The sequence below is a fragment of the Argentina anserina genome, chromosome 2 (assembly GCF_933775445.1).
Source record: "Argentina anserina chromosome 2, drPotAnse1.1, whole genome shotgun sequence".
Taxonomy (NCBI): Eukaryota; Viridiplantae; Streptophyta; class Magnoliopsida; order Rosales; family Rosaceae; genus Argentina; species Argentina anserina.
Window position 1 is genome coordinate 19,749,274 of NC_065873.1, and position 26,651 is coordinate 19,775,924.

The 26,651-nt window shown below is 38.7% G+C and overlaps 3 protein-coding genes across 4 annotated transcripts; 1 reads left to right on the top strand and 2 right to left on the bottom strand.

Moving 5' to 3' along the window:
* The first annotated feature begins 508 nt into the window (after positions 1–508).
* Positions 509–2,679, top strand: LOC126782533 (light-inducible protein CPRF2). 2 transcript variants are annotated; one of them, XM_050507789.1, is made up of 6 exons: positions 509–923; positions 1,010–1,097; positions 1,196–1,385; positions 1,661–1,736; positions 1,852–1,977; positions 2,064–2,679. In XM_050507789.1, exons 1-6 carry the CDS (start codon positions 564–566, stop codon positions 2,523–2,525), a joined length of 1,302 nt encoding a protein of 433 aa, XP_050363746.1. In that variant the 5' UTR covers positions 509–563; the 3' UTR covers positions 2,526–2,679. The 2 variants fall into 2 exon arrangements, with proteins under 2 accessions (XP_050363746.1, XP_050363747.1); XM_050507790.1 differs by having other exon boundaries at positions 1,025–1,097.
* Positions 2,680–2,813: 134 nt separating this feature from the next.
* Positions 2,814–7,818, bottom strand: LOC126782532 (histone acetyltransferase GCN5). Its single transcript, XM_050507788.1, has 13 exons — positions 7,180–7,818; positions 7,021–7,085; positions 6,839–6,919; positions 6,669–6,740; positions 5,704–5,872; positions 5,414–5,457; positions 5,087–5,186; positions 4,865–4,933; positions 4,618–4,672; positions 4,246–4,358; positions 3,633–3,726; positions 3,124–3,265; positions 2,814–3,043 (listed from the first exon to the last, which is right to left on the bottom strand). The coding sequence occupies exons 1-13, from the start codon at positions 7,744–7,746 to the stop codon at positions 2,980–2,982; spliced, it is 1,635 nt and encodes a 544-aa protein (XP_050363745.1). The 5' UTR covers positions 7,747–7,818; the 3' UTR covers positions 2,814–2,979.
* A 10,371-nt stretch (positions 7,819–18,189) lies between these two features.
* Positions 18,190–24,181, bottom strand: LOC126782738 (uncharacterized). Its single transcript, XM_050508045.1, is given in 17 exon segments — positions 18,190–18,650; positions 18,739–19,010; positions 19,360–19,572; positions 19,683–19,940; positions 20,241–20,408; positions 20,711–20,776; positions 20,860–20,879; positions 21,008–21,067; positions 21,227–21,287; positions 21,376–21,474; positions 21,477–21,554; positions 21,671–21,728; positions 21,822–21,939; positions 22,020–22,058; positions 22,185–22,254; positions 22,978–23,080; positions 23,900–24,181. Coding segments are annotated over 17 exon segments (1,914 nt in total). The 5' UTR covers positions 23,989–24,181; the 3' UTR covers positions 18,190–18,508.
* Positions 24,182–26,651: the final 2,470 nt, after the last annotated feature.

Consider the following 26,651-nt stretch of genomic DNA (forward strand, 5'->3'; position numbering starts at 1 on the left):
CTTCCCAATTCTTCTCGATTCGAGTCTCAGAAATGCTCAAGAAGATTACAACAGCAGAAACAAGAACCACATAGATCGAAGCTAAGGTAATAGCCTTCCCGCAACTAACTAGCCGTCACTGGCGCCGAAAAACTATTAAGGAGCTTCACCAACTCAACTGCCAAGTAACAAAGGAAAACTACCGCACTGTAAATAGTTAAAATGGAACTTACCCATGGACAGCACGTGGGCCCTCACTTTCATATTTGTCCTCTATTCCGCCGTCACTTCCTCCCACTTTCCTCGTCCTACGATACCCTACTCCCAGTACCACACAAGCCCACCAAAATTCGTATCAACCAGAACCCAACACGTGTTCAGTGCTACCTTAATCGCGCAATCCACCCTATCAAAAATTCACAATCCAACTATTACCGTGCTGCGCAGAGCAGCAGATCACGGACCTAAATTGTCCCAAGTCCCGATATACATTAAAGTTAGGGAGATCACCAACTACCTCTCTCTCTCTCTCTCTCTCTCTCTCTAAACCCGATCATCCCGGAAAACGAGAGAGAAAGCCGACTATGCATTCGGCGTTTCCGGCCGACGAAATCTCCGACATCTCCGACACCTTCTGGGCCTCCTCGCCGTCTCTCCCTATGAATCGGAGCGCCTCCGAGTGGGCCTTCGAGCAGTTCCTTGAGGGAGTCGTCTCGCCTCCACCGCCGCAACCACCCGCCGCCTCCGCCCACTCCTCGACGTCGAAGCGCGAGGACGTCGACGAGGAAGTAGTCGAGATCGAGAAGCCCGATCGTCTCCCGCAGCAGCATCTCAATTGCCCTCCTCCGCCGCCGTCCACGGCGCCGATGAATTCGGATCAGTACAACCGCGAGCTGCTCAAGAGCAAGCTCGATCTCGCGTGTGCTGCAGTCGCTCTCACTCGAGTAATTGACTCCTCACCTCAATTTTGTCCATTTTGAATTTTGAATTTTTTTATTTCCTGAAAATTGAGTAATGAATATGGTTGCAGGCTTCGTCTTTGAAGCCTGTGGAGTCTGGTAATGTGGTTACAGTGCCGCAGCCGTGGCAATTGACTTCTGCACTTCATAACAACAAAGGTTCTAAACTTCGAATGTCGTATTGATTTATGCTTAGTGGTTGTAGAAATGAAGTAATGTTAGTGTTTGACGTGGAGAAATGATTTGGAATGTGATAGGGGCTGGTTACGGATTGCCGCAAAGTGAGGCTGATACTAGCCCGGTTGGCATTCCGGCTTTACCTGCTGTTCAGAAGAAAGCTCAGACAACTAGTGGATCGTCCAAGGATGACTCTGATGATGATGACCTGGAAGGGGACATTGAAATCACTGAGAATATGGATCCTGCCGATGTGAAGCGCGCAAGGAGGTGAGCCGCTTCATTTCGCTTCTATTTAGTTTCATTTACTTGTGTTAACGTCAAGAAAATGAATGTCTTGAAGCAAAATGAGTAAATTTGGAATGAGGGAATGGTGTCTGTTACATGAATTTTCCCCTGATGAATTCGTTTGACAACAGGTTTGTTGTAAAAACTCTGATATCAGGAATTCAACAGACACTACACTCCTCATATGCGAGTTAATACCGTATTTGGTAAATCTAAAAACATAGCCCTTTATCAATTGACATGTTGATGGTGCTTAGGATGCTATCCAATCGAGAGTCAGCTAGACGCTCTAGAAGAAGAAAACAAGCACAAATGACTGATCTTGAGACCCAGGTGCTGCTTCTTTCTTTGATTTGTATTAGTATAACTATTTTCTCTTCTTCGTATTTTCATCAATAATTTTTGTTAGTATAGACCGTAATGGAGTCAAGACTTTGGTTTCATATAGGCTGGCCAACTAAGACTTGAAAACTCTGCACTGTTAAAGCAACTCACTGACGTGAATCACAAATATGATAATTCAGTCGTTGATAGAAGAATATTAGAGGCCAATATTGAGACGTTAAGGGCAAAGGTACGGATATCATTGTGTGCTTGCTTTTCCCTGTTCAGTACATTTTTCACATTGGCTGACAATCTTATATTCTCTAAAATTATCAGGTGAAAATGGCAGAGGAATCTGTTAAGAGGAAGACAGGGATCAACCCCCTTCTTCTAGCCATGTCTAATGTAGTACCTCGACCAACCATGGGGTCACTAGGCAATCCAATGGATGGATCTGCCAATGCTTCTGTGGCAATGCAACCGACCTCCAATCATCTGTTTCATCCAGTGGCTCCTAATATCAACACCCCACCACATCATCAGAGATTAGACACCAGCTTCCCTGGGAACCCCTCAATTCCTCCTGTTGGAAATCAACAGAGCACTGTTGGCCAACCAATTGTAAGGGGAAGCAACACAACTGAAGTACCTTCAGCGCAGCACCCAGCGACCGTAGATCACAATCATCACATGCAGCAGCAGCAGCTTCGGCCAGGAGTGAATCCACGTGAAGCATTGCCGGGTTGGAACCCCCAGGTTCCCCAAGCACCCCACGCAGTTCCCAAGAATAAGAAGTAGAACTGAATGTAGTATTGTAGTCCCCTTTTAATCCCTTCCGATTTTACAGATGGGGATGAAAAGCTTGATGGGATATTTAAACTTGTGGGGGAAAGTTTTTAATGAATTTGAAAATTTAATATCTTTTGCTAAATGTTCTGTTTCAATTTTTCAACTGTGTTTCTCTCGAGACTTTCTATCGGGACCTCCAGTATATTGCTCAGGTAAACCTCCCAAAGGAAGAACCCATCTAGTCTTCAGTTTAGGTATTGGGATGCAAGTTGTATGCTAATAGAGAAACAACAGTTTTATGAAGTACAAAAAATTTATCTACATGATAACATATTTTCACAGGTCTTCCAAATAAATTTATTTTTCTTATTTGAAGGTCTTACATTTAGAAGAAAAGAAAAAGGACAGTAGTTTATCAGCCGAAACTAATGTTACAGGGGTGGTAATATCTGCATTCGATTCACTATTGAATTTTGGCACCAGCTTGGAGACCTGATTGCACTTTGCTTTGAAAGTGAGATTCCAGCCTGCAAGAAGAAATAAATTAATCAACATCGGAACTAATATTAGATAATTATCAAAATAACAAGGGATACAAACATCATGCCTGGTTGCACACTTGTAGTAAATGGTATCGGGAGAATTGTAAGTGCGCGCATTTGCAAACATCCTCTTTGCATCCGCAACAAACATCTCAAATGTTACATAATACTGCTCTGACTCTACCCTCTTTGACATTGTCTTTAGATCTGCATCATTTCAAATCCCAGACAATACATCAGAAATTCAAGAAATAATGCAAAATTTAGTTACTGTTGAGATAGAAAAAAAACTTGTTACAGATTTCCGATAACAAGTACTAGGACATAGTATATGGTGAGTAAACACCTAAGAAACAGTATATTAGCACACAACTTCAAATAAATTAAGTTGTAAAGTCCTACGAATCAAATTGTAAAAACCAAAACCATGGTAAAATAGCCCCTACATCAGAATTCAAAGTGGAATGTTATAGTTTTCAATGAAAGCACTTGGACAATTCCAGCTAAGAACTAAACTTTGTAGCATAATATCATAACCAGTTTGTTGCATGGATTGAAACGAAGAAAATCTTACCCATAGGATCTTTGATAACGTCATAATAATCAGGAACATCACGTACATCAACTGGTTCCTTGAATGGCCACGCATCAACATGGTCATCCAAAGACTGTCTCAATGAAAATTTATGTGGTCAGAATTTATATACAACAATAGGAAAATGAGAATTTTCATCGGCATAGAAATGGACTTTTAACTCAAATGGATGTGTTTTAAACTCCAGTAATTACAATATTAAATGCCTCCTATTCATTGAGGAAAACTATCAATAAACCTCGAAGCCTGTTATGCATCAAGTTTCACATATCATATCTTACCCCTGGAATATCACGTCCTTTAGGATTCTAAGCTGATAGCCCAGTAGTTTTCTTATTCACTAAGAATAAGTAAACAAATGATTTCAAAACTTGAAGAGGCATGCAAATAAGAAAAGCCTTAGGTAAAAAAAAGAGAGAGATTTAAATCATTTAATTGTGAACTCAGCTTTCTCATCAGCCCTTAGTTGAGCAGTGGGTTAGATTGATATAAGTTTCAAAACGTACTAGGTTTCTAATTAACAAAGGAACTAGCTTAAATGAAGAGAAATCAAATTTACACTAGAGAAAGGAGAGCTAACAAACTAACTAACCTTTAAAAGTGCACGCATGAAAGCAGTCAAATGCTTTTTGGCCTTCTCTGTAGAAGCTGTCAAAGCTCCAAAACGTGAATGGCCCCATTGATCAGGGGTCCACCCAGCATCCCCTATTATCGTAAACTTTGAATTAGTGCTCCAACTTTGATATGCCAAAGAGTTCCACTAGGCATAAGCAATGAAACGAGCATGATATAGTCTAAGTCTAAACATACATAAAAAAATAAAAAATAAATATATACACACCACACACACATTAAAGTTCAACATTTAAGGCCTGAAAGGTTATTTTGGCAAAGTATAGAGAGGCACCTACTAATCCAGAATGACATAATCGAATGTTTCGTTAAGCATAATTAAATTACTCACTCAAGCCACGGATGTCCTCGACCTTGATGAGCTTTTTAGGAATACCAGCTTTGTCCTGAATAAATAAATATTTAAGTACAGAATGTAAGATTAACAGAACAGAGAAAGGCAAAGCGCAAAAGTTCATGACAGCAGATTCTCAGGGGTGAAACCAGTTTCTCACTGGATATACTCCACCGATTAGTTATTAATATGCGAAAAAGTGGCATAATTAATGAGAGAGGTAGATATAAGTTACAGATCATACCTTTTCAAAATCAATGCCAGAATAAACAATGTGACAATTTGAGAGCTCTCTTATCTTTTCATCAATTGCCTACCATGCGAGAAAGCACGCAGAATAGTGTAGATTAAAATACATCCACGTTGATGCAATAAACATGCTTTGGAATCCACCATACCCTTGTAAAATGGAACCACATCTAAATATTAATTACACAAATCTATGAGTGAACAAATGGACTGTTACCTGCCTTTGACGACGAATCATAGTTGATAAATCAGTATAGGGAAGCTTTTGATCAATTTTGCATTCCATTAGGATTCCTCCATCATAATCTTTTATGTAGCTGCAAACCAGTAATAGAATTGTTGAGGAAGTTTTAAAAGATTCTCTGATGCAGTAAGACACATAAATCTAAAAACACATGTCTGATGCTAAGATCCCTTCCCCAAATGGCTTTTGAGACCAAAAAAAAGTTTCTTTTTTGTTAAACTAGTGACAGCTTAAGCACAATAAACCGTAAAACTCAAAATATATATGATAGACTTCGTTTAAGTAATGCATATAACATACCCATGCCATCTCTCCTTCTCCAAGTAAATCTCTTTTGTAAAACCCTGCAAGTATGTATATAGGATTTAGTACAATTATTCACCAAATTCAGTCCATCATTTAGAAGCATAAAAAGCAAAGAGTAAAAAGACAGCTAAATATAGTGTTCCAACAGTTAAATAAAGTAATTCAAAAACTGAGACTTCAGACTCGAAATTTTCCAAACACATATAATTTGAAAGTATTAGTTTATGCTGAAGCAATCAGTAGAAATCCTAAAAGAAGAATACCAGAACTGTATATAACAAAACCTGTTTAATAAAATAGCCAACAGCATTATTGTCAGCATAGGTCAGGAAATGGGTTAGCCCATCAACATCCCGTGCATGCTGTTTTAAGTGATTCATCAATCTGGTGCCATAACCTTTTACTTGTTCATCAGCTGTGATTGCACAAAAAGCTATCTCTCCGAACCTTTGGCTGTAACCAGAAAAAGAGTGTCGGTACCAGGGAGATAGTGATAACTCCTACATGAACTATAACAATAATACACAAACTATCTAAATTACCATATATCTATTCCCCTTTCAAAAACAATTACAAAAAGACAATGAGAGATGAGAAATCAAAATTAAAATAACATTTATTAACACTTTGCAATGGCTTAATGATTAATTTCATGCTCAATCTCTTGGGGCTCTAAGAATATCAGCACTGAGCCACTGATTATACAGAAGTCCCAAGTACCACAATCTTATCACGAGATTTATAGAAGTTCCTAAAACTTTGATGATAATGGCATTAAACTTACACAAAGTTTGGCTAAATTTCATTACATTGGACCATAGATATTGGGTAAGTGCCTAATCATGATCAAACTCTAGGGATTTCAGGAATATGAAGCCCAATTATACGTCAAGTATTTAACTACCTAATAACAGATATGATCAAATAGTTGCTTACTGGGTAGTTTCAAAGGCACAAAGAATGAACAGATATTCTAATAATGCTAGAGACCATTCAGGGAAAAAGACACCCAAAGAATCAATGTAGGTTGTAAACTGTAAATTGTATTATTAAAGTAGTTCTGACAACAGAATAAAACCAGGAAATGTTAAGAATGATTTTACAGAGGTGATCTTGTAGTCCTTATATTTATCTAGAATCTTTCATTTGAGTATGTTCCTATACAGTGCAGTAATTGAAAGCTTGAAGCTGTATATAAGGATGTAAATATGGAAAGACATGGAGAAGAAGAAAAAGGCATGAACTTTACCTGACATAGGGTCGATAAGTTATGCCACCAACAACATGATTACGTCTGATAACCATAACCGACTTATGGCTCCTGTCATCCGAATGTGAAAACCATAAACAAAACTTGGAGGAGAGACATTACAACTAATCACCAATGGACGCAACGAGCTACTGAGCTAACAGCATTACCTATCCATAACCAGTCGAACAATGTACTCCTTGGGCATGTTTGGTAGTTGCCTTGCAAATATGTTCTTCAATCCTACCAACCTGAAAAGACCAATACCATAACCACAGATTAAACTCCACATCAGCACACATCTTTGGATAAAGAACTAGTTCTAGCTTCCATAGAAGATCAGGCACAGTACCAGATCATATGCTGATCAACACCATCATTCGAAAGTGTGGCAAACTTGAGCCTCCCTGCTTCCTCCTATAATCAAAATCACATAACAGAATACAACAAATTACACACTACTTTCTTCATGATGCCGAAATTCATAAACACAATGTCAATGACAATGCACCTCTCTTTTCAATAGCTCCTCTCTAGCACTATAAGCTCCGCTGGTTTGTATATTCTCCGTGAAAATTTTAGTTGCGTCCTCCTTCACCATGATCCCCGGCACCGACGAAGTAGGCCCCGCCGCACCAGCGCCCGCATTCCCGCCGCCGTCCTTAACACCATCCGAATTCTCAATCTTCACCGTCAAATTTTCCGTCTTCAGCTTCGTATTGCGCGCGGAGGCGCCCCCGCTGCTATCGAGGCGCGCCGTCGTGAAGTTGCGCATGGAGGAGTCGTGGTCGAAGTCCTCGTCGTCGTCGCCCAGGGGCTCCGAGTCATCGTCGGAGTCGGAGTCGCCGCCGCCGCCGCGGGCGGAGATGCTCTCGAGGTCGTCGTTGGAGGTGAGGGCGCCGTCGCGGGTGTCTGCGGAGAAGGAGGAGGGAGGGAAGGGAGGCGCGTGGTCCTCGGACGCGAGCTTGCGCTTGTGGATGGAGGAGGTGGCGGAGGCGGAGGCCGAGTGGGACGGCGACGGGGACTGGGAGCTCCGGGAGCGGTTGGATACGGCGAGGTGGGAAGAGTGCGTGTCCATTGTGGGGGTTAACTCGGGCCGGGTGAGTTGACTCGGACCGAGTCAAGAGTTTAGGTTAGTAGGTCAGTTCGAAGTTCGAACAGAGATGAAGAAGAAGAAGAAGAAAGGGAAACACGTGCGCGTCAGTTGGAAGATGTATGAACCCGCCCGGCCCGAATAAATGACCCGCCCGACAACCAGTTGGCCCAATATCCAGATCCAGCAAAACCAGTTTTTCTTTTTCAAGTTTGTTCTTCCCGCCAAGTTTTCCATCTCCAACTCTCCAAGACACTATCTAAGCATCTACTTAGAAAATTTAACAATATTTATGTTGATTTTCATGTCCGGCAATATTTAACTATACCTAAAACCTCTAGCTATTTAGCTAGAGTGGAGAGAAAATTTAACCATGGCGAAACTATCTTTTGTTTGGAAATTTAAATTAACTCAACAAAAAAACTATCATTGGTGCACCTACAACGATTAAATTGGGTAGCTAAATACTACTTTCAGCTAGTTTTGGTAAGGAATATGTTGTTGTATTGCTAAGCGTTTGGATACGCGTTGAAGTTAAATAAACTGTTATTATGTATGGAGTCGGGGTTGGTAATGACTTTGTCGATTCGTTAATATGGATTTTCATTATCAAATTTATTAAGGATGAACACATATAATCTGGACTCTTAACTAAATGACCCACCAAGTGAGAAGAAGCATGATCCCGCCCGGCCTGAATGAATGACCCGGCTGATAACCTCCCAATATCTTGATCCAACAATGAATGACCCGACATCGACCCACGTCACCCACCTAACCCGAATGCAGTACCATCCCCCTACCATCTTCACTTTCTTCCTAAATTTTCCATCTCAGACCCTCCTTCTACGGCTCTGCCGACGGCGTGGTGTGTGAAGGCTTCATTGGGCGGAGCACCGACGACTCGACATCGGGTCGGGTAAGCTGGACTCGAATAATTCTCTCCTCTGCTCAATTCTCTTTACAATCACCAACTTCTTATCCTCGCCTCTCAACGCCATCATCTTCTCCGAACCATCACAGGCTTTGTTCTTGCTGTCGGATCCGACCCGACTGTAGTGTTCATCACCTCGGGTCACTGATGACTTGAAACCCGACGACGACAGAAGTGATGACAACGTCAGAACAAAGTGATTAAGCATCGGTGAGCCGAGGTGATGAACACTACGGTCGTCGGGTGTGAATAATCAACGGATTGTATACACCGGTGTGATTAAGTACCGGTGATTATTTTAATATCAATCACCACCCAGCCATTGACATGTGGGTCAGTCATTTATCAACTCGAGGTGGTAACTTTTATTAACCGTTGACTGTTACTTCTAACGTGTATTTTGATTCAAACACCGAAAAAATAAACATTCGATGACAAAAAGACATTGTTGCTGATGAGTCCAGTTTCTCTACCTGCAAATGGTTAGATAGCTCCAATTGTCCGTGACTACCATGAAGTTTGATTGATCGATATTTCTCCAAAGCCTCATCCCGATTCAGAATTGACGATGGCTAATTAAATCCACAACAAATCTCATGATTCTCATCAACTTCATCACCCCATCATCATCATCATTTATCATTTGCATTCTGCCCTTTTCAGATTCTACATGTAAGAATCGGGTCAATAATTTTTTTGGGTCTCATTGCTCTCCTCCAAAGATCAGCGCTTCGATCTCCTCCGTCATCCCACTGTGGATTCGACGTCGGCAATGGACCATGGTGCTATTGGAGCTGCAAACATGTCGTCATCAAACAAACCCTTAATTACCCAGAGGTTCAGAAGCCATAACAACTAACGTCCGTTTTAGTTTGACGATGCACGTGACCTCATGCGGCTGGTGCTGGTACTCTGATGGTGTTTTGAATAAGCTCCCTCCCATTCAATATTCCCAACACATAATTTTCCCATCCAATATCATCTAAATTACACTTCAATAATAAATCGGTTACATCAACAGGCTGTGTAACATTAAAGCCTCCGGATGACACCATCAAATCTCTCCTATTAATTAATATTACATTCAGTTCATAATATAAAAAACAATTAATGAGATAGAGATAGAAAAACTTTAAGTACAGAGTAATGCGTTAAAGAGGATGATACTGAGTGAGGAGAGAGAGGAGAGAGGTGGTCGCACCAAAGGAGGAGATATATATATATATATATGAGAATTTTCATGTGCGGACGTCCGTACCTTATATAAGGTATGGATTCGCCGATTCCGGCGAAGTCAGGCTGCAACGGCGGGGCGGACTACGACAGCCGCACTCCCCACCTCTCGGTGGTCCCGTCTGTGCCATTCAGAGCTCTATCGGCGACCCACGGCGATCGAAATCGTGAAATCACCGAAATCTGTCCAAAAACTTGATTCTTGCAGATTCCGGCCGCCGTGACCACCGATGGAGCTCGGGCCGGCACAGACGGGATCGCCGGGAGGTGGGTAGTGCGGATGTGCTGGTCCACAGCGCCGTTGCGGCCTGCCGTCGCCGGAATTGACGAATCCGCACGGTGTGGACGTCCGCACATGAAGTGGCCTATATATATATAAGGCTTTTCACATAAGGAGATCTTTATCTTAGCTTAAGGTGCGGATTTTCATTTTTGACCAACTTTTCGATCGAGTTTTCACATCTGCACCGTCCAATATCTAGGTTATAACTCAAGCAACATTGACCATATTGAGGAAACTTCTTATGATTATCAACACCATCTAATATAATCGTAACATATAATTACACACGTGATAAAAATTTCATGCAATTTTGGGTCAGTATCACCGTCCATACCTCGGGTCAACCGAAAATACTACTAATACGCCTTTTAGGTGGAGCCATCACCGGAAACCAATGAACAAACGAGTTTTACATGTCACCAACCACATAATACTCATGAATGAGTGTGTGCAGTCGAATTCAAAAACATAATTCTAGAAGGATCCGATCAAATGGCTTATGTTTGGTAAACCGACTTCACTTACGGATGGTCAAACGGACCCGAAAGTTGATGAAATTTTTACTACATTCGTTATTATATGTATTGATCATATTAGGTGGTGTTGATATTCCATACCCTGAATTTAGGTTCGCAATCATTGAAATGTTTACTAATGTAGTATAACTTTTTAAAGTACGTATGAGTAAAACATGTAGCATTATATTTGAACTGAATAGAAGCTCATACCCAATCGACATCGCCTGATGTGATCGGTACATATAATTATATAAATGATCAAAATTTGGTCTAATATCATGCTCGCTTGACCGTCTGTACCCGCAAGTCAACCGAAAGCAGTACTAATGTGCCCTATGGGTGGAGCCATCAGTAGGAGCCGATGACCGAGTGATTTTTACATTTCCCCAACAAACATAATACTCGCGATTGAGTATGTGCGGTCAAATTTGAAAAAAAAAAAACAATTCCAGCGGATCCGGTCAAGGGTTTCCGTTTGGTAAATCAACATAATTTTTCGGTTGACTCCACTTATAAACGGTCAAACAATCTCCAAATTGGATGAAATTTTTACAACGCACATTATTATATGTGCCGATCACATCGGGTGGTGTTAATCTTCCATACGTTGAACTTAAGTTCATGATCAACAAAGTGTTCACTAATATAGTATAACATTTTGACAAGTAGCATCATGAAACAACTATATGAAAGAAATGTCTCGTACCCAATCAACACCACCCGATATTCTAGGTACATATAATTACGTGCGTAGTAAAAATTTCATCCCATTTCGGGCTCGTTTTTTCGTCCGTAACTCGGGTTAACCAAAAAAACTACTAATATGCCCTATGGGTGGTGCCATCACCAAGAACCGATGATAAAGCGGCTTTTACATTTCCCAAACCACATAATACTCACGATTAAGTATGTGAGTTAGAATTGAAAAAAAAAATCCTGACGGATCTGGTCAAATGGTTTCCGTTTAGTTAATTGGCATGATTTTTTCGGTTGACTTCACTTACAAACGATCAAACAATCCCCAAATGGGATGAAATTTTTACCACGTGCATTATTGTATGTTCGTGATCAACAAAGTGTTCACTAATGTTTCACTAATGTAGTATAACATTTTGACTAGGTTTAAATTAACATGTAGTATTATGAAGCAACTATATGGAGGAAATGTGTCATACCTATCGACACCACCCGATGTCATCGGTACATATAATTACGTGGATGGTAAAATATTCATCATATTTTGGGCTCGTTTGATCGTCCGTAATTCGGGTCAACCGAAAATACTAGTAATATGCCCTATGGGTAGAGCCATCACGGGAGCCGATGACCGAGCAGATTTAACATTTCGCCAACCACATAATACTCGCGACTGAGTGTGTGCGGTCAAATTCGGAAAATAATTCCGGACGGATCAAGTCAAAGGGTTTCCGTTTGGTAAATCGACATTTTTTTTCAGTTGACTCTACTTACAAACTGTCAAATGATCCCAAAATCGGATACATTTTATCCACATGCGTAATTATATGTACCGATCACATCAGATGATGTCGAGATTTTCGATATGACATTAGTTTAAATTTGTTATGAAAACATGTAATATTATAATTTGACTATATTTAGAAAACATGTCGCACTCAATGGAACTGGTTGATCATGTATGATTGTTTTGAAACTTAACAAAAATAATTAACTATATCTGCCTTTTTAAAAAAATTTTCCTACAAGTACCAAACTTTTGAAACTAATAAAATTATTATGAATGATTGAGTCGTGGCTCGAACTTAGGTTGCCACCCTCTAAAAACGTGGCATTACCACTGTGCCTTCCCCGGCAGTTGGTTTGTTTCATTTTATGGCAACAGTTCTATTTCCACCATTCATATTCATCTAATTCTTTCACTCCCCCAGATTTTATCTCACTCTCGACAATTCAATCATCTTCTACCTCCATTTCATCACCTCACTTTCAATTATCTGATTTATCTCTATTTCAAAAAATAGAGGCGTGTATGATCGTTTGCCTCGCGATGTCATATCTCTCAGTGTTTAATCGAAGCCGTCCGGCACCCAAATTTTCGGTAGGAATCCCTGATATGATGATGGGACTAGCTGATTTTTGCCTAGAAATCAGTCTCTGGTTTGGAGTGCATATGTTCAGTCTTCTTCTGCCTTAGATTTCAACCCAATACCCAGATAAGGGTTTGATCGTTGGCGGAGGCATTACGCCTCTTTGTTTCTAATTGGGACACAATATGGACCTGAGTTGGGGCATGAAGGACATTATTGTGACTAAGACACCCGGTGAAATTCCGGATTAAAACCATTTCACATGGGTCCTATCAGGGATTAGTCTCAAGCCAGAGGTATTACCTTCGGCCGTGGAGATACACTGATGCCCGTTTCTAGACTGATTCCTCTGTTTCGGTATGCAACGGTGTACCACCGTGGAACATTAGGGAGTTATCCTCTGTTAAATTTGTTTCAGGCCCACATAGAAAATGTATGAGAAACAAGAAAAATCAAGGGGCTCATGATCTATAATTAATTTGGTTAAGGTGGATGTTAGAGTAATTTGAGGATTTGGGAGAGTAGGGAGTGGGATTTGGTAAAGAAGCGGATGTTTCTCTTACACGGATGAAGATTCTAAGCCACATATCTTAAATGAGAAAATATGACGGAGAATGATTTAGCAAGTCACTAAATATGAGCCGTCAATGTCAAAATAAAGGTGCATTTGTGGCTGAGAACTGATTTTGCCTTGTCACGTGCATAACACATGCGGTCGCATACAATACAGCAATACAGCGCTCTATTATAGAATTTTCCATGGCAAACAAGCCAAACTGGTATCGACATAACCATGTTCATTAACATGATGAAACCACTGAAGAAAGTCTTACTACTCCACATGAAACCCTTTCCCATCAATAGAGTAGAAGTATGCGTCTCTTTTCCTCTCTCTGAAACACAGGGGAACCCATTTCTTTGGGTATGGGGCGGCTGCCTTTCTCTTCTTTGTTGCAGCAGAAACTTCGGCACACGTCCCTGATACTTGGCTCCGACCGCCACTGCTCGTCTTTGCCGGACCTCGTCCGGCACTAGGCTTAGGTGAAGCTACAGTAGCAACTGGTGAACGTGGTGGTTTCAAGCCCAGAGACCTGAGAAAAGGCCGCGGCGTGTCCCCTAGCTGATGAGGAGAAACCTCATCAGCATGCAGAGGTTCGTTGTTACCAGGAACGGACCTAGGTGCATGGTATGGTGGACTCAAGTCCACCCACATTTTGGGCCAAAAAAAATCTTTATATATATATATATATATATATATATATATATATATATATATATATTAGAATTGGACTTCTACATTAGTAATGTTACTAATGATCTTATGTTATCCACAAAAAGAGCCCTCATTCTTTCTAGTTGATCACGATAGTGCCTACAACAATGACAGACTAACAAACTTATCACTCTTTCTCTCTGCTTCAATCTTGTTCTCTTTCTCATTTGTAGTTCGTCTTATTGAGTTTTTTCAATTTTGAGGTCCAGTTTAAATGTAATTAATTAAATTTTTAATTTTAAACATTTGAGTTAAGGACTTAAGATAAGATAATATCTACATTACCTTATTCATTAGTTTATTTATGTGTATATAGCAGCGCGTGTAATATGATCTAGTAGAAGATTAAAGATTTATCGAACCGTTTAATTAACTCTTGTATTTTTTTTTTGCATATGAGGGATTAACTCTTACATCCTACCCTGATTAGGTCTATCTTTCTTTGTTTCAATTAATAAAGTTATTTAGCACCGCCGCGAATTTTTTCGTTACAAAATTCAAGTCCACCCATTGTTGGATTCCTAGGTCCGCCATTGGTTGCTACTGATTGATTCATCTGTATCGTCTGCATTGAATCAATATATGGATCGAGATGATCACCATATGCATGCATGAAAATCAAGATTGATAGATGAACGTAGATATACAGTGCCCTAGCTAGCTTTTCAAAATACAAATAATTAGTTGTTAGATCGATTTCCATCTAAGACACGATAGGTTTCCCGTTTCCACGTCTCTACTCAAAAGTTTTAACATACCCTGGATTGAAATCCAGTTCAGTAGAAAATGCTATCATTTATATGGCGCGAAATGAGGATGCATGATTAGAATGTCATGAACATTATAGACAAAACAAGGCAAAGAGTTTAGCTGAGAAATTATGATATGTCAATATCCACCAAGTTATACAAACGCCCGGAAAGCCATAAAATGCCCTTCATGCAGTACTATATTATATCTTTCAAATCATATCTACGCTAACAATATCTAGCAGTTGGAATGAAAGGTAGAAAGTTGAACAAAATATTAGTCATTCCTCAAATTTTAAGTAACTCGACAGTTTAGTTCTTCATATCACCCTTTATACTTTCAAATTTTAAACAATTTAGTTATTTTGTTAAATCTCCGTCCAATTGCACCGTTAAGTTGTTGACTCAACAAACATCACATAAGAGGGAAAAAAAACCACTTAACGGTGTAACTGACATAGTCAATTTAATTAACATCCAAAAGAGTAACAATTGAAGTAGTTATATTAATGGTGTTGTAACACTAGCTAGTTTCAACTGCCATAGCCATATTAACATCCCAAATATTAATTAACAATTGAAGCAGTAATACAAACATAAATCTAAGTTGGATCGATGGATCTTGTAGCCAAATATTTTTACATTCTTTGTTTTTCTAAGTGTACAATTCTAGCTAGCTAGATACATTCCATAATTTAAGTGAAAAAGTTATTAACTATATCCAAATTATCGTACCCTTATATATCCAACAATTATATCAGATGATCGAGTAGTAACATTATATATGTAGAGAATTGACACAACTAATACAATTATATATACAAATCTGTGTGTGTGCTTTATTTTTCTTTTGGAAAGAAAATGTAAAAGTATGAGAGATTAATGATATCGATCATCAAATTTCAACTAGAAATGAGTGATGAAATTTTACAAGAACGATACTAGATCGATCTGTTAGACCAGATAGTTTTTGGAAAACACACGTAATTTTGGTGCGCAAGAATTGAGGTTGGCGATATATTTCCACCTTACGGTACACAAAATTTTCCCTAGCAATATATATTAGTCATCTATCTCCTTCTAATTTGGATCGTTTCCCTATGGTTAGATTCTCATCTCGGTCGCAATTTCTATCAGCTTTTGTTTCATTTTATTCTCATCAAATTATTCAAATCTTCTTCCTTAACAAAAAGAAGAAGAAGAAACCAGGATCTATTCCTTGATCCAATAATTCAATCATTAACAACGAGATCTAAAACAATGGGACTAATTGGGGCAGCAATAGACGTACTCGAACCACTCATGTGACCTTAAACCAGTCTATATCGTATAAACTAAAGGCCTAAAACATTAATTCACCATTACAAGACATCAGGTAGACACGTACCTTCATTGTTGAGGAAAGCTCATCCATCAGCATATTGATTCATTTTCAGCTAATAAGATCCCTTGAAACCCTAACAAAATAACACTAGAATCGATTAGATCAGGATAATTGGGGACTAAATAGAATTGAAGAAGGGCTATAGCTAGCTGCCCAAAACCAGAAGTTCAATTCTTAATTGGTACCCTGAAATTATCAGAGAGCTGAGGAGGGAGGCACTCAACTATGTGTGGGGGAAAATAGATCGAGGTTAATGATATATACTTATACTAGGGCTCTAATTCGGAAGAGCCTCTTCCAGACAAGATCGAGGTTGGTAGCCTCTCAGTACGTACAACGCGCCCGACTGAATGAACGACACTTGCTGCACAACGAACCTTGGTGAAGTAGTAATCAGTAATCACTCGCTGCAATTTCCCAATGACTCATTGCCATGTAATCAACTGCAGTGACATGTATGCTTCATCCTTTGACTGCAGATGAGTGACATTTTCAAGATTTCCTATTTTTATTTTGGTCCTGAACTTTTCTTTCCTGTTCTTCCTTAATTTGTTGCAACACTGTCATAAAGAAGAGTGGTACTAGAAATTACGCTGGTTAACTCTACTCTTCATTTTAAAATTTTGAATATATATATATATATATTTCATCGCGCGCTCTTGGTACGTTTTATAAAACGATCACATTCTTTCCCGCGTCTTTATGATGATTGATAGATGAGCTCGTAGAGTTATAATTTATCTGAAAATATATATGTACGCAAAACTATAACGCTCATTTCCACCCAATCCTTGGGGTTCTAATAAAAAGAATATTATGTATCTATTTGACCCAAATTACATATATTGTCATTATTTCACGAAAAGAACAATTACAACGCAATATTGTTTGATCTAGTTATGTCATTTCTTCTTTCTTTTTCTTTTTTGAATAAATGTCATTTCTTCTTATAAATGAGAGGTTATGAATTTCGACATGCAACAAACTTATTATAACACATTATTTAAAGAAAATTACAATAAATTATGATCCAGCCATTAGTTCTATGTTGTAACTCTGTAAGACCCAACACTTGTCTTGAATGTTGAAGGGTTTTTGATGTAATAGTTTCGAGCCATCAGTTAAGTACGTTCTTGAATTTTTTTTTCTTTTTTTAAATTTTTTGTAATAGTAAAGCCAATAGACAAATAAGAAGACACTAACTAATTGATTAGCGTAATAGGAAGAATTTGTTTCCTATTTGAGCATTCTATTACAGACACCCCAAAGTATCATATGTGTGCTTCTGGATTATCCAGATAAAATGCTTCAATGTGAACCAGTATGGTCGGAACATCATTGTCCGAACCGCCGAACATCAAACTTTTGGCGACAAATAATAGTTCGGTTAGACTTTACCTTCGAACCCTTGTGCTCGGGAATCATGTTTTCCACACTTGATTACTTCACACTTGTCCTAATTCCATTACAAGTTACATTCGAAAGCAAAATAATTGCTGTCAAATTTAGCTAGTATCCATGGTTTTTCATCCTTTTATTAATATAATCAATAAATTGTTCACCATCAGCTGCACTATGGTGCAGTTGGACGTGTGATGAAGCAGCTCATCTTCTTACTGGAACGTTTCTCAGATAGCCTGGGATTTTGGTTCTTTATATGCCTTGAATTCAACTCAGATGTCATGTTACGGTTGGGTGTAAGGTTCTTTTCGATCATTTGCGAGTACCAAGCTCAGAAGCCTCTCAGATCATCATGTCGCATCCGTATGAGGAACAAATCAAATTAGATGCTAAGACATTAAGACTAGTCCATCCAATGCTCTTTTGGCTCCAATTCGAACGCTGAAGTCCAAGGAAGTAAATCGAAAGGGCGCCTGTCTGTTCATGAGAAACACTAAAACCTCCACCATCCACTGATCAGGTAAGTTTATAGAAGCTGGCTAATTCATATGGGTTCTGAACACATTATCAATCACACAGCACAGCTTGGAAATGATTGTGTACGTTTCTCTTTTCCCATTCTCTTTTTCCTTCATAAACCATTTTAAGTGTTACAACACCAATATTAAGTCACTGATGATTGATTGAAAAAATTAATAGAAATACAAATAATTTGGAATTGTTACAGTTAGACTATACGAGCAGCCCCATCATCGGATATGATCCTTCACCTCTCCCGGATTAGGGCGACTTGAGATTTGATATTGGGCAGCTTTGTGTACAGATATTGCAGAAGCTGACCCAAGCATATGATCCCAACACAGGTATGTATCAAAGCCACTAAACCATTCCATCAGTTTTTCCTTTTTAGTCTGATCTTGGCCGATTCGAGCCAGCTTTCTGATTATTGTACAGGGGCAGTAGCCATCCAGACCCATGTTTTCTTTTCCCATGACACCGCCAATACAATATAAATACAGCTATTATTACACCAACTGGAATAGCCCATCTGTATCGCCGAAAGATAAAGTCAAACACAATTGGTTGAGGTATGTTGCAACCTTTTAGTTGAAAGAAGAACAAGAACAAGTCGTTACCTGTCTAGATCAAGGACGGGGCTGTAAACCAGTGTTTCCCAAGTGGCTACTATTGCATGCCACACTGGGTTGTAATAAAGAGACTCTGCTGACCAAAACATCCTCGTGTACGTCTCTAAGAAGATGAAAAGAATCCACGCCCCAATTTCAATCAAAATAAACTTAATGATAAACCTGCCCACCACGACCATGACAAGGGAGAAGGCGACCAACCAATTGAAGAGCCTGTGATTATATTCTTTTATAAAAAGATTGCGTGACTTTCCCAACATCTGCAAATTAAAAACAGAGATACAGAGCTTGAATTCATTGCATTGAAGATGCACAGGAATTGAAGTAACTATAATTGCTGATAAAAATAGTTTTCAAATCTATTGCTTCGTAGAAAACAGGGGTCCCTTTTGTATTTTTGCTAATCACAGTTACTCTCTGTATTGCATCCCTTTAATTCTTATTTTGGAGAATTACTCAACAAGCATTTCAATACAAAAAAAGGAAAGAAATGGTACCACATTTTGTTCAAAGTGTCCACCCGAGCATCAAAGTACAATAAAAAAGCAACCATCAAAACATAATGCAATTGCATTCCAACAGGAAAAATTAAGATGATAGTTGACTGACCTTATTCATGCGTTGCTCATAATTTGTTTTTGCAGGTCCAACACATTCTTGCTCAAAACTATGGTTGCATTGTAGGAAACCTGCATTGAATTTCGCCATGGAAGGAAGCCTGAGAACCTGAAGATGGTCCATTTTGTCCTCACAACTGGTATACAATCCCTCACAGAGCTTTGAAGACTGATATTCATTGGCCATTACGATATTCCTGTACAACTAGACAGATACCCAGAGTTTGAGTGGCATGGGTCATCATAGAAGGATAAATTTGGTATGATGGGTTAAGGCAGAAAATAAGGATCGGACTTAATTAAGAGCTTCTATACCTTGTCTATTTCTTCTTCTAGTTGCAGAACCGATTTCTTTGCATGATTACGGCCAAAATGCTGTTCTTCAAAAAGCTTCATCACTTCTGCCATAGAACTTTCATGGTATTCTACAAGAGATTGCTCTAAGAGAGGTAAATGCACTTTTTTCATCCTTTCACTATACAGCTTTAGGCATCGCTCAAGAATTCCTTTGTTGAAAACCTCCACCAGAGAACCTGTTGATGGGATCTCCCCTTTGTTCAGAGCTTCAAGGATCTGAATGATGAAAGGTAATAGTAATATGAATTAACACATAGTTAACCATTTCTTCTTTAACTTGTTTTAAGAGAGAATACCGTATAACATTAACAGTGTTAGACAGTGACCACTATTAAAAGTCTTTCATTCTTGAAAGGAGGGTAACAGTGACCAACAAAAGAAACGACCCATAGGGTAACAGTCATAAATAACAGTTGAATTCAGGTAGATTGAAGCATATCACTGCTTTCAACTGACATCCAAAGCCAAGATAAATTATACACTGATTAGGAGAAATGTAATTTGATAGAAATGTACCTGCTCCAAAAATAATACGAATTCCTTGCCATTTAGCAGCCTTCCTTGCACTATTTTTGGACGGATGATACTAGTAACAAGCTGTTTAAGTTGGTCCCTTCTTGTGACATATGCCGGGTCGAGCTCACCATCCTTCATGTCACAGAGTTTCGTTCGTTGAAGGTGAGGCTGTTAGAAATACAACAGAATCAGATTACTTAACAAACAAAGCTTGAATGAGAGCTTTAGTACATGATAGCCAGAAGAAAATAGTTCTAAAGCTCATGAATGTACAAAACAAAGCATCGTATGCATATATGCGATGAAAACCATGTTTGAAAGATACCTCTCCTCTCCCAAGAAAGCAATAACAAAGGGGTGCTATTCCCGTGTTCTAAAAAAAAATCACTCGACCACCAGATAACAAACACTAATAATGGCAATGGATATACAAGAAGATAAAGGGACACACAAGAAAGAGCAAAACTCACTTGTGGTAAGCTGAACGCTGTGCTATTATCGCCCATAATAGCTAAAGAATCACGAATCTGATTAACCTGTGAAAACACATGAAAGTATTGGCTTTCAATGCCTGACCAGCATGTCTCAGCAGTAAGTGATCATGAAATAAAGGAATTACCATATCAATATTTTTGTTGCCTGCAATGTCCAAAAACAGCAACTATCAAAACAGTATCTAACTGAAGAGAGTTTTAGATAGATGGCTTGTCTTTTGGATATCCATAGGAAAAGAGGCAAAGAAAGAAAGTTAGAAAAACAAAACTAACCATCAGTGTTAGGAACATGAAGGAGAGCTTCATGCACCATTTGTTGTACAGATTTTCCTTCTGCAATAAACATGATAATGTCAATTCCAGGAATTTCTACTGGGATCTTTTACGAAAGGTAACAAATGCTAGCCACCATCATGGGATCTTAGATAATTGAACAAAAAAAAGAAGAAGAAGAAGAAGAGAGGTAATGTCTCAGGGTGTTTCTCAACTTACGCAAAAAGTCACGTTGGATGAGCCACAAAAGCTTTGCAGGTTCAAAAGCAACATCTTGCCCCTGAAAACATATCCAGTTATTAATGTTCATAATTCGCTGCAATATATAACACACTAATAAAAATAATAATTAAGAAGATGATACTTACCTTCACCCTATTCTCCGTATAAGTTTGCAAAAGCAAAAAAAAAAATTGTCAGTGTCGGTAATAGCACAATAAAATAAATAAACATAGGTCAACACATAGAGAAGAAGTGCAGACCTGCCGTAAAATTCTTCAGCAAGCTCCACAGCAAATGACAACCGCGCGATGTCAGCTTCACGTATCTACACACAATTATAGAACAAAAAAATGCCAATCAGATAAGGAAAACTTTGGCCTGAAAAATAATTGGCTCAGGACCTACTACATCTTTCTAGTACATCAAGGTGATAAAGCTCACCGTTTCAGGCAGGTTATATACAAGCACAGAACTCATAACAGTTGCAAGAGCAAAAATCCTGTAAAACGATAATGACAGATCCAGCAGAATGAACATAGGTTGAATGAGAACAAGAAGAAAACTGAAGAATACATGAAAATGTGGAGATTACCGGTCGTCATATACATTTGACTTCCCAACACTTTCAAATCCTTCGGTATCAAGGTAAAACACAGATGTTCTTACTCCATCAATATCCACTTCTACCGGAGTTCCCCATACCCAAATCCCTGTAAGAAACAAAAGAGCTTTGTCAGATAATTTTAGGACATGTTGTAAACAATGCCATCAAATTAGCATCAGTACATACCTTTTGTTTTTGTGTCACGCATGTGCCCCACACCAAAACCTGTTGGGTGAAGTATTTAGGAACTTGAGGATGTCAGATGAACAAAGCACATATGCAATAAGATAAATGTACTAGATCCACAAGGAAATGGGCAAAGGTACGAAGTAATGGAAGCCAAAACTAGACCTTCATAACAAGAAAGGGAGAGCAGCTGATTGAGCAAGAAGGATTTCCCAGAGCGGTATGGCCCAATAACCTGAGTAGACAATCATTTGAATTAAGAGATAACAAGGACGGTATGGCAAGTACAATTTACAAAAGAAATCCAGACATGTACATCATTCCTCATTAAAACTATTGAGGAAGACTATATAAGTTCACAAGTGTGTGCATGTGTATGGACTCGGAGAGCACTTTGTATTTCTAATCGGTATGTGAACTTGCAAAAGAACTCATTTCGAATTTAGAGATGAGAAGTACTGCAAACACAGCTCTCTCTCTCTCTCTCTCTCTCTCTCACATCAGTTAATGCTCCATCTCTCTTGACACAAGTTTTAACTGTTACAACAAGTCTTAGATTATATGGCATAAAGTGACAGACAAACCCAGAAAAAATTGTATAATTTACCATACCACGAGACATTAAAAAGCTGAGAACCATATTGATACCAGACTCCTTCTTTCACCCCTTTCACTGAAAATAGCTGCTCTCTAGCCTAGGTGGTAAGTGAGGTATTGGGTGATGGGGTGGGTGTTTCTGAAGTGGAAGACTAGCCCCTTGCTGTTTGGTCGCATTACTAAGCATATGTAGACAATTTATTCGAGATAAACACACCAAGTTTATCGCCTTTTTGAAAGTATATTTATAGGTCCTTCATAATCTTTTGATACTAGGCAAAATATACATATTGAATTTGACTAACAGGAATATTAACTTGTGAGAGCTATTGATGCCATTGAAAATGAATATAAGTCTTACTGCAACAGCTGCAATCGGAGTTGTTATTCTTTCAATGGCCTCTAGGCCTTCCTTTGAAAGACGAAGTTTCGTATGACCAGGATCTGGTTCCACAATAGGAAACCTGCACGCACAGTATTACAAATAACAAACCAGTCACAATATTGCCAAAACACAGGTGCAATAGCTGCAGAGGTGGTTTTCTAGAAGCCAATTCCACAAACAAATTTTTATAACTCAATACGAAACTAACAGGCCTTAGCCAATTATATCTACATATCATTTCTGTTCTTTAAGTTACATACTCACTGTGACATGCTCTAGAGGACATCTAAAACTTTACCCTCACATAACAATCACTTCAAGAATTTCAACACTACAAAAAATTAAGTTCTTCATAACAACTCCAACTATCCTATACGGATTCCACCCTACCCAAGAATTAAGAACAAAACATTATCATCTACAATATGAAGCTCCTTATATTCTCATCTTACTAAACTAGTAACTCCAACTATCCTATAATAGGATTCTGCCCCACTCAAGAACCAAGAATAAAACATTCATCTGAAACCGCCTAAGAATCTTACATCTACACAAAATCTCATGATTTGTCTGACATTTTCCTAGTAACAAGTACAAGCTTAACATTCTTTGCAGTATTTTTGTAGTATATCAAAATTCTAAATCTTCTTCCTAGAGTCAGCAGCAGAGCCAATGTAGTTGAAGATCTAAAACAAAAGCTGCCAAATTTACCACCAACATGATTGAACATATAAGAAATCGAAAATGCTACTGGTCTAGTACACCAAAGCCAATAAAAGTCATAAGATTTCCAGTCCTTGATCCAATTGGGCCATTGACATTCAATTCTTTAAGCAAAAATAAAAACAAAAACAAATGCAGGGATTCAAGAACAGAGGGGCAATCGAAAGACACTCACGCTTGGTGGTAATTGTCAATCGAGGAAGTCCCAGATGCGCAGAAGCTGAGGATTAAGGAAACAAGCACAACCCAACAACAAGTCTTCATTGTAGAGACAAGAACAAGAGGAGGTTTGTATGTCAATGTGATTGAGTTGGAGGTTTCTGATGTTTAATCATGAGGAGAAAAAGAGACAGAAGTAATTGGGTTTTGCAGACAACGTAGTAGTGAGGAATGGGATCTGATTGAAAACAGGAGAGGGAGGAGTGTACGTTAAGAATCGCGCAGGTTTTGATTTCGGGGAAATCTCGGAGATGGGTTTTGTCCCGGGAAGTAGACGATTACCGCCCTAAAACGGAGGGACTGGTCGGACTCTGAAGTTACAAAGGAGTCCCGAAATTTGCAGTCGGTGCCGATGGGAAGTAGAGGGTGTTTTCGGCAACTTTGAGTGTTTTTCATAATTTGATTAGTGGTTATGTAAAACTGTACATCATTAAAATATTGTAGACACTATTGATTCATCTTATTGACAAAGATGGTTTATTTAGTAGCATTTGTGTCTTTGTAGACTGTCTATTCTTGCTAATTTCTTTAGCATATGTGATTAATTTCAATGAATATTCAATTTCCTACTAACATTTATGTTGGGATTTCACCGGTTAAATTTAATAATTTGAATAACATTAAGCACTGTATATGTTTGAAAAAACTAGTTAGTCAGAGGAATTAGTACGACTCATAGTGTGCTTTGTTCTGTAAGATGTAAGATCATAGAAAAAGATTATCCATTACTGATATACAGTGATGAGATCTGAGTTTCTTGATTTTTATCGACAATCTGTAATGTAGATTATGGGGCACTGCTCACATGCTCTTGTGAGAGGTATCTAGTTTCTATTTTCTACACCAAATTGTGAAGCCAGTCGAACATTAATTCAAATACCTGAACAACTATTTTTGAGTCCAAACAATTACCAGTACTGCAAAAGTCTAACTCAAACGAAAGCTATCCCATGGAACATCCTAGAACAACATTGCTCGAGGTGTTGTGGCATGGATTACTTGTGATAGGGGACTCTATTTTGCACCGCCTAGCTTGGCTTTGCAATCAAGCCAGAGATAGATGTATTCTTTTATAGATTAAAGTATATCATTACTGAATTTAGTATTTGTTTATATCATAGCAGAAGTAGAGCTCAAAAGAAGGATCAATTGGAACGAGCGCATTTTTGAAAGTCATGAGACTCTCAAACAAGGGAAGACTGAAACGAGCGCATCATGTCATTTCTCAAGTACACTTCAATTGGTTCATAGACATTCTTTATAGCAGAATAGGGCAACCGAGTTGTTTCTTATATATTAACTGGATCATAAACATTTGTTTCTTGTCATCTGGTACCAACTATGTTAAAATTCGATAAGTACACCAACAACATAGTGCAATTTACAGTTTTTGTTGTTGCACCACTACTTGAACGTACGGCCATTGTTCTTGTGACAAAAAAAACAAGCAGCTTTTCAATTGACGAACAAAAATCAAGTCTCACAATTCTTCTATTGTAACTCATTCACACTGCTCAAGTAATTTGCATAGGCATATTATCGATTCCCTGTGCTGTTCACAACACGTACTGGTGGCACAAACTTAGTTGCTATCTTATACAGTCGCACAAATTATCAGATTACTTGTCCCATGACTGGTTCTGCTATATACTCTGGTACACATCAAGGCTTAGTTATGAATTTCTGATCACCCTGTGGTTTGCTGCAGATTTAAAGTGAGAAACAAAAGTTAAGCTCGGTACGTATAAATTCTATACTGAGGAAGTTCCAACCTCAAAAGTGGAAGCAGGAGAAGTTCAATGTAACATTCATTACCATGTGCAATCTGATATATAGATCAATAATCACAGAGGAGATTGAGATCCTCAATTCTAATATATCAAGGAAGTTCAGACAGCGTTGTTTACTGGGGAGCTACCGTAACTTTGGAGTAGCAAAGAGCTGTTGCGTTGCATTAATTGATATTCCTTGTGTATCTAGGAAAATATATGTGGTGATGAAACTCGAATCGTCGTTTTAAAAGGCTTTAAGACCGACTGCATTGTGACTTGTGAGATTGACATGCAGTACTTATGGCATCTGCTAGCATGGGGTCCTGTTTGGTCACTCGTTCTCATGCGCTCACAGAAAGGATGTCACAAGTAAGGTTGATATGGGCGTACATGCAGTTTCTTCTTTTGGTCTAAGATGCTCATGGATCCTTGAAATTAAGTTTGCCTTCAACGTTTAGAATAGTGCAAGGAACTTAAGTGCAAAATCATGTACTTCCGCAACCTTTGCCTTTGAAGACGCATAATCCCAAGGCATGCCTTCTGAGGAGTACTCCACTAAGGTGTTCAAGGCTGACTACTTTTAATTTATACCAAAGCATTGTGCATTTTAAGTTTCTGAAAAACATGCTTCATAAAATAACTAGATTTTCGCACGTGTCAATTTCAAATCACTTTAAGAGTTCCAGTTCAGTTAAACTGGGTGGGTGAACAATGTATAGGATAGTTTTCTATCACTTCACCATTTGCAGGACTTGTTCTAGGACTGGAGACCTGCTTCTAGTTACTCCACTTGAAAGTGAAAGCATGTTGTTTACACTAAAAGTTATAATTCTTCCAAGTTAAATTTTTTGTGTATGATTAAATGTTGCTTACGGTACATTCTTTTTAAGGAGAATCAAAAATGATTTACATTATGAGTTTATAACCACCTCTATA

What these genes read in the sequence shown, in the direction of transcription:
- LOC126782533 (XM_050507789.1), top strand. Translation starts at nt 564, where the DNA reads ATGCATTCGGCGTTTCCGGCCGACGAAATCTCCGACATCTCCGACACC. An exon ending in TGACTGATCTTGAGACCCAG is followed by an intron (nt 1,737 to 1,851) that starts GTGCTGCTTCTT and finishes GGTTTCATATAG; the next exon opens with GCTGGCCAACTAAGACTTGA. An exon ending in TTGAGACGTTAAGGGCAAAG is followed by an intron (nt 1,978 to 2,063) that starts GTACGGATATCA and finishes TAAAATTATCAG; the next exon opens with GTGAAAATGGCAGAGGAATC.
- LOC126782532 (XM_050507788.1), bottom strand. Translation starts at nt 7,746, where the DNA reads ATGGACACGCACTCTTCCCACCTCGCCGTATCCAACCGCTCCCGGAGC. An exon ending in ACTTATCGACCCTATGTCAG is followed by an intron (nt 5,873 to 6,668) that starts GTAAAGTTCATG and finishes TTCTGGTTACAG; the next exon opens with CCAAAGGTTCGGAGAGATAG. An exon ending in TACTACAAGTGTGCAACCAG is followed by an intron (nt 3,044 to 3,123) that starts GCATGATGTTTG and finishes TTCTTCTTGCAG; the next exon opens with GCTGGAATCTCACTTTCAAA.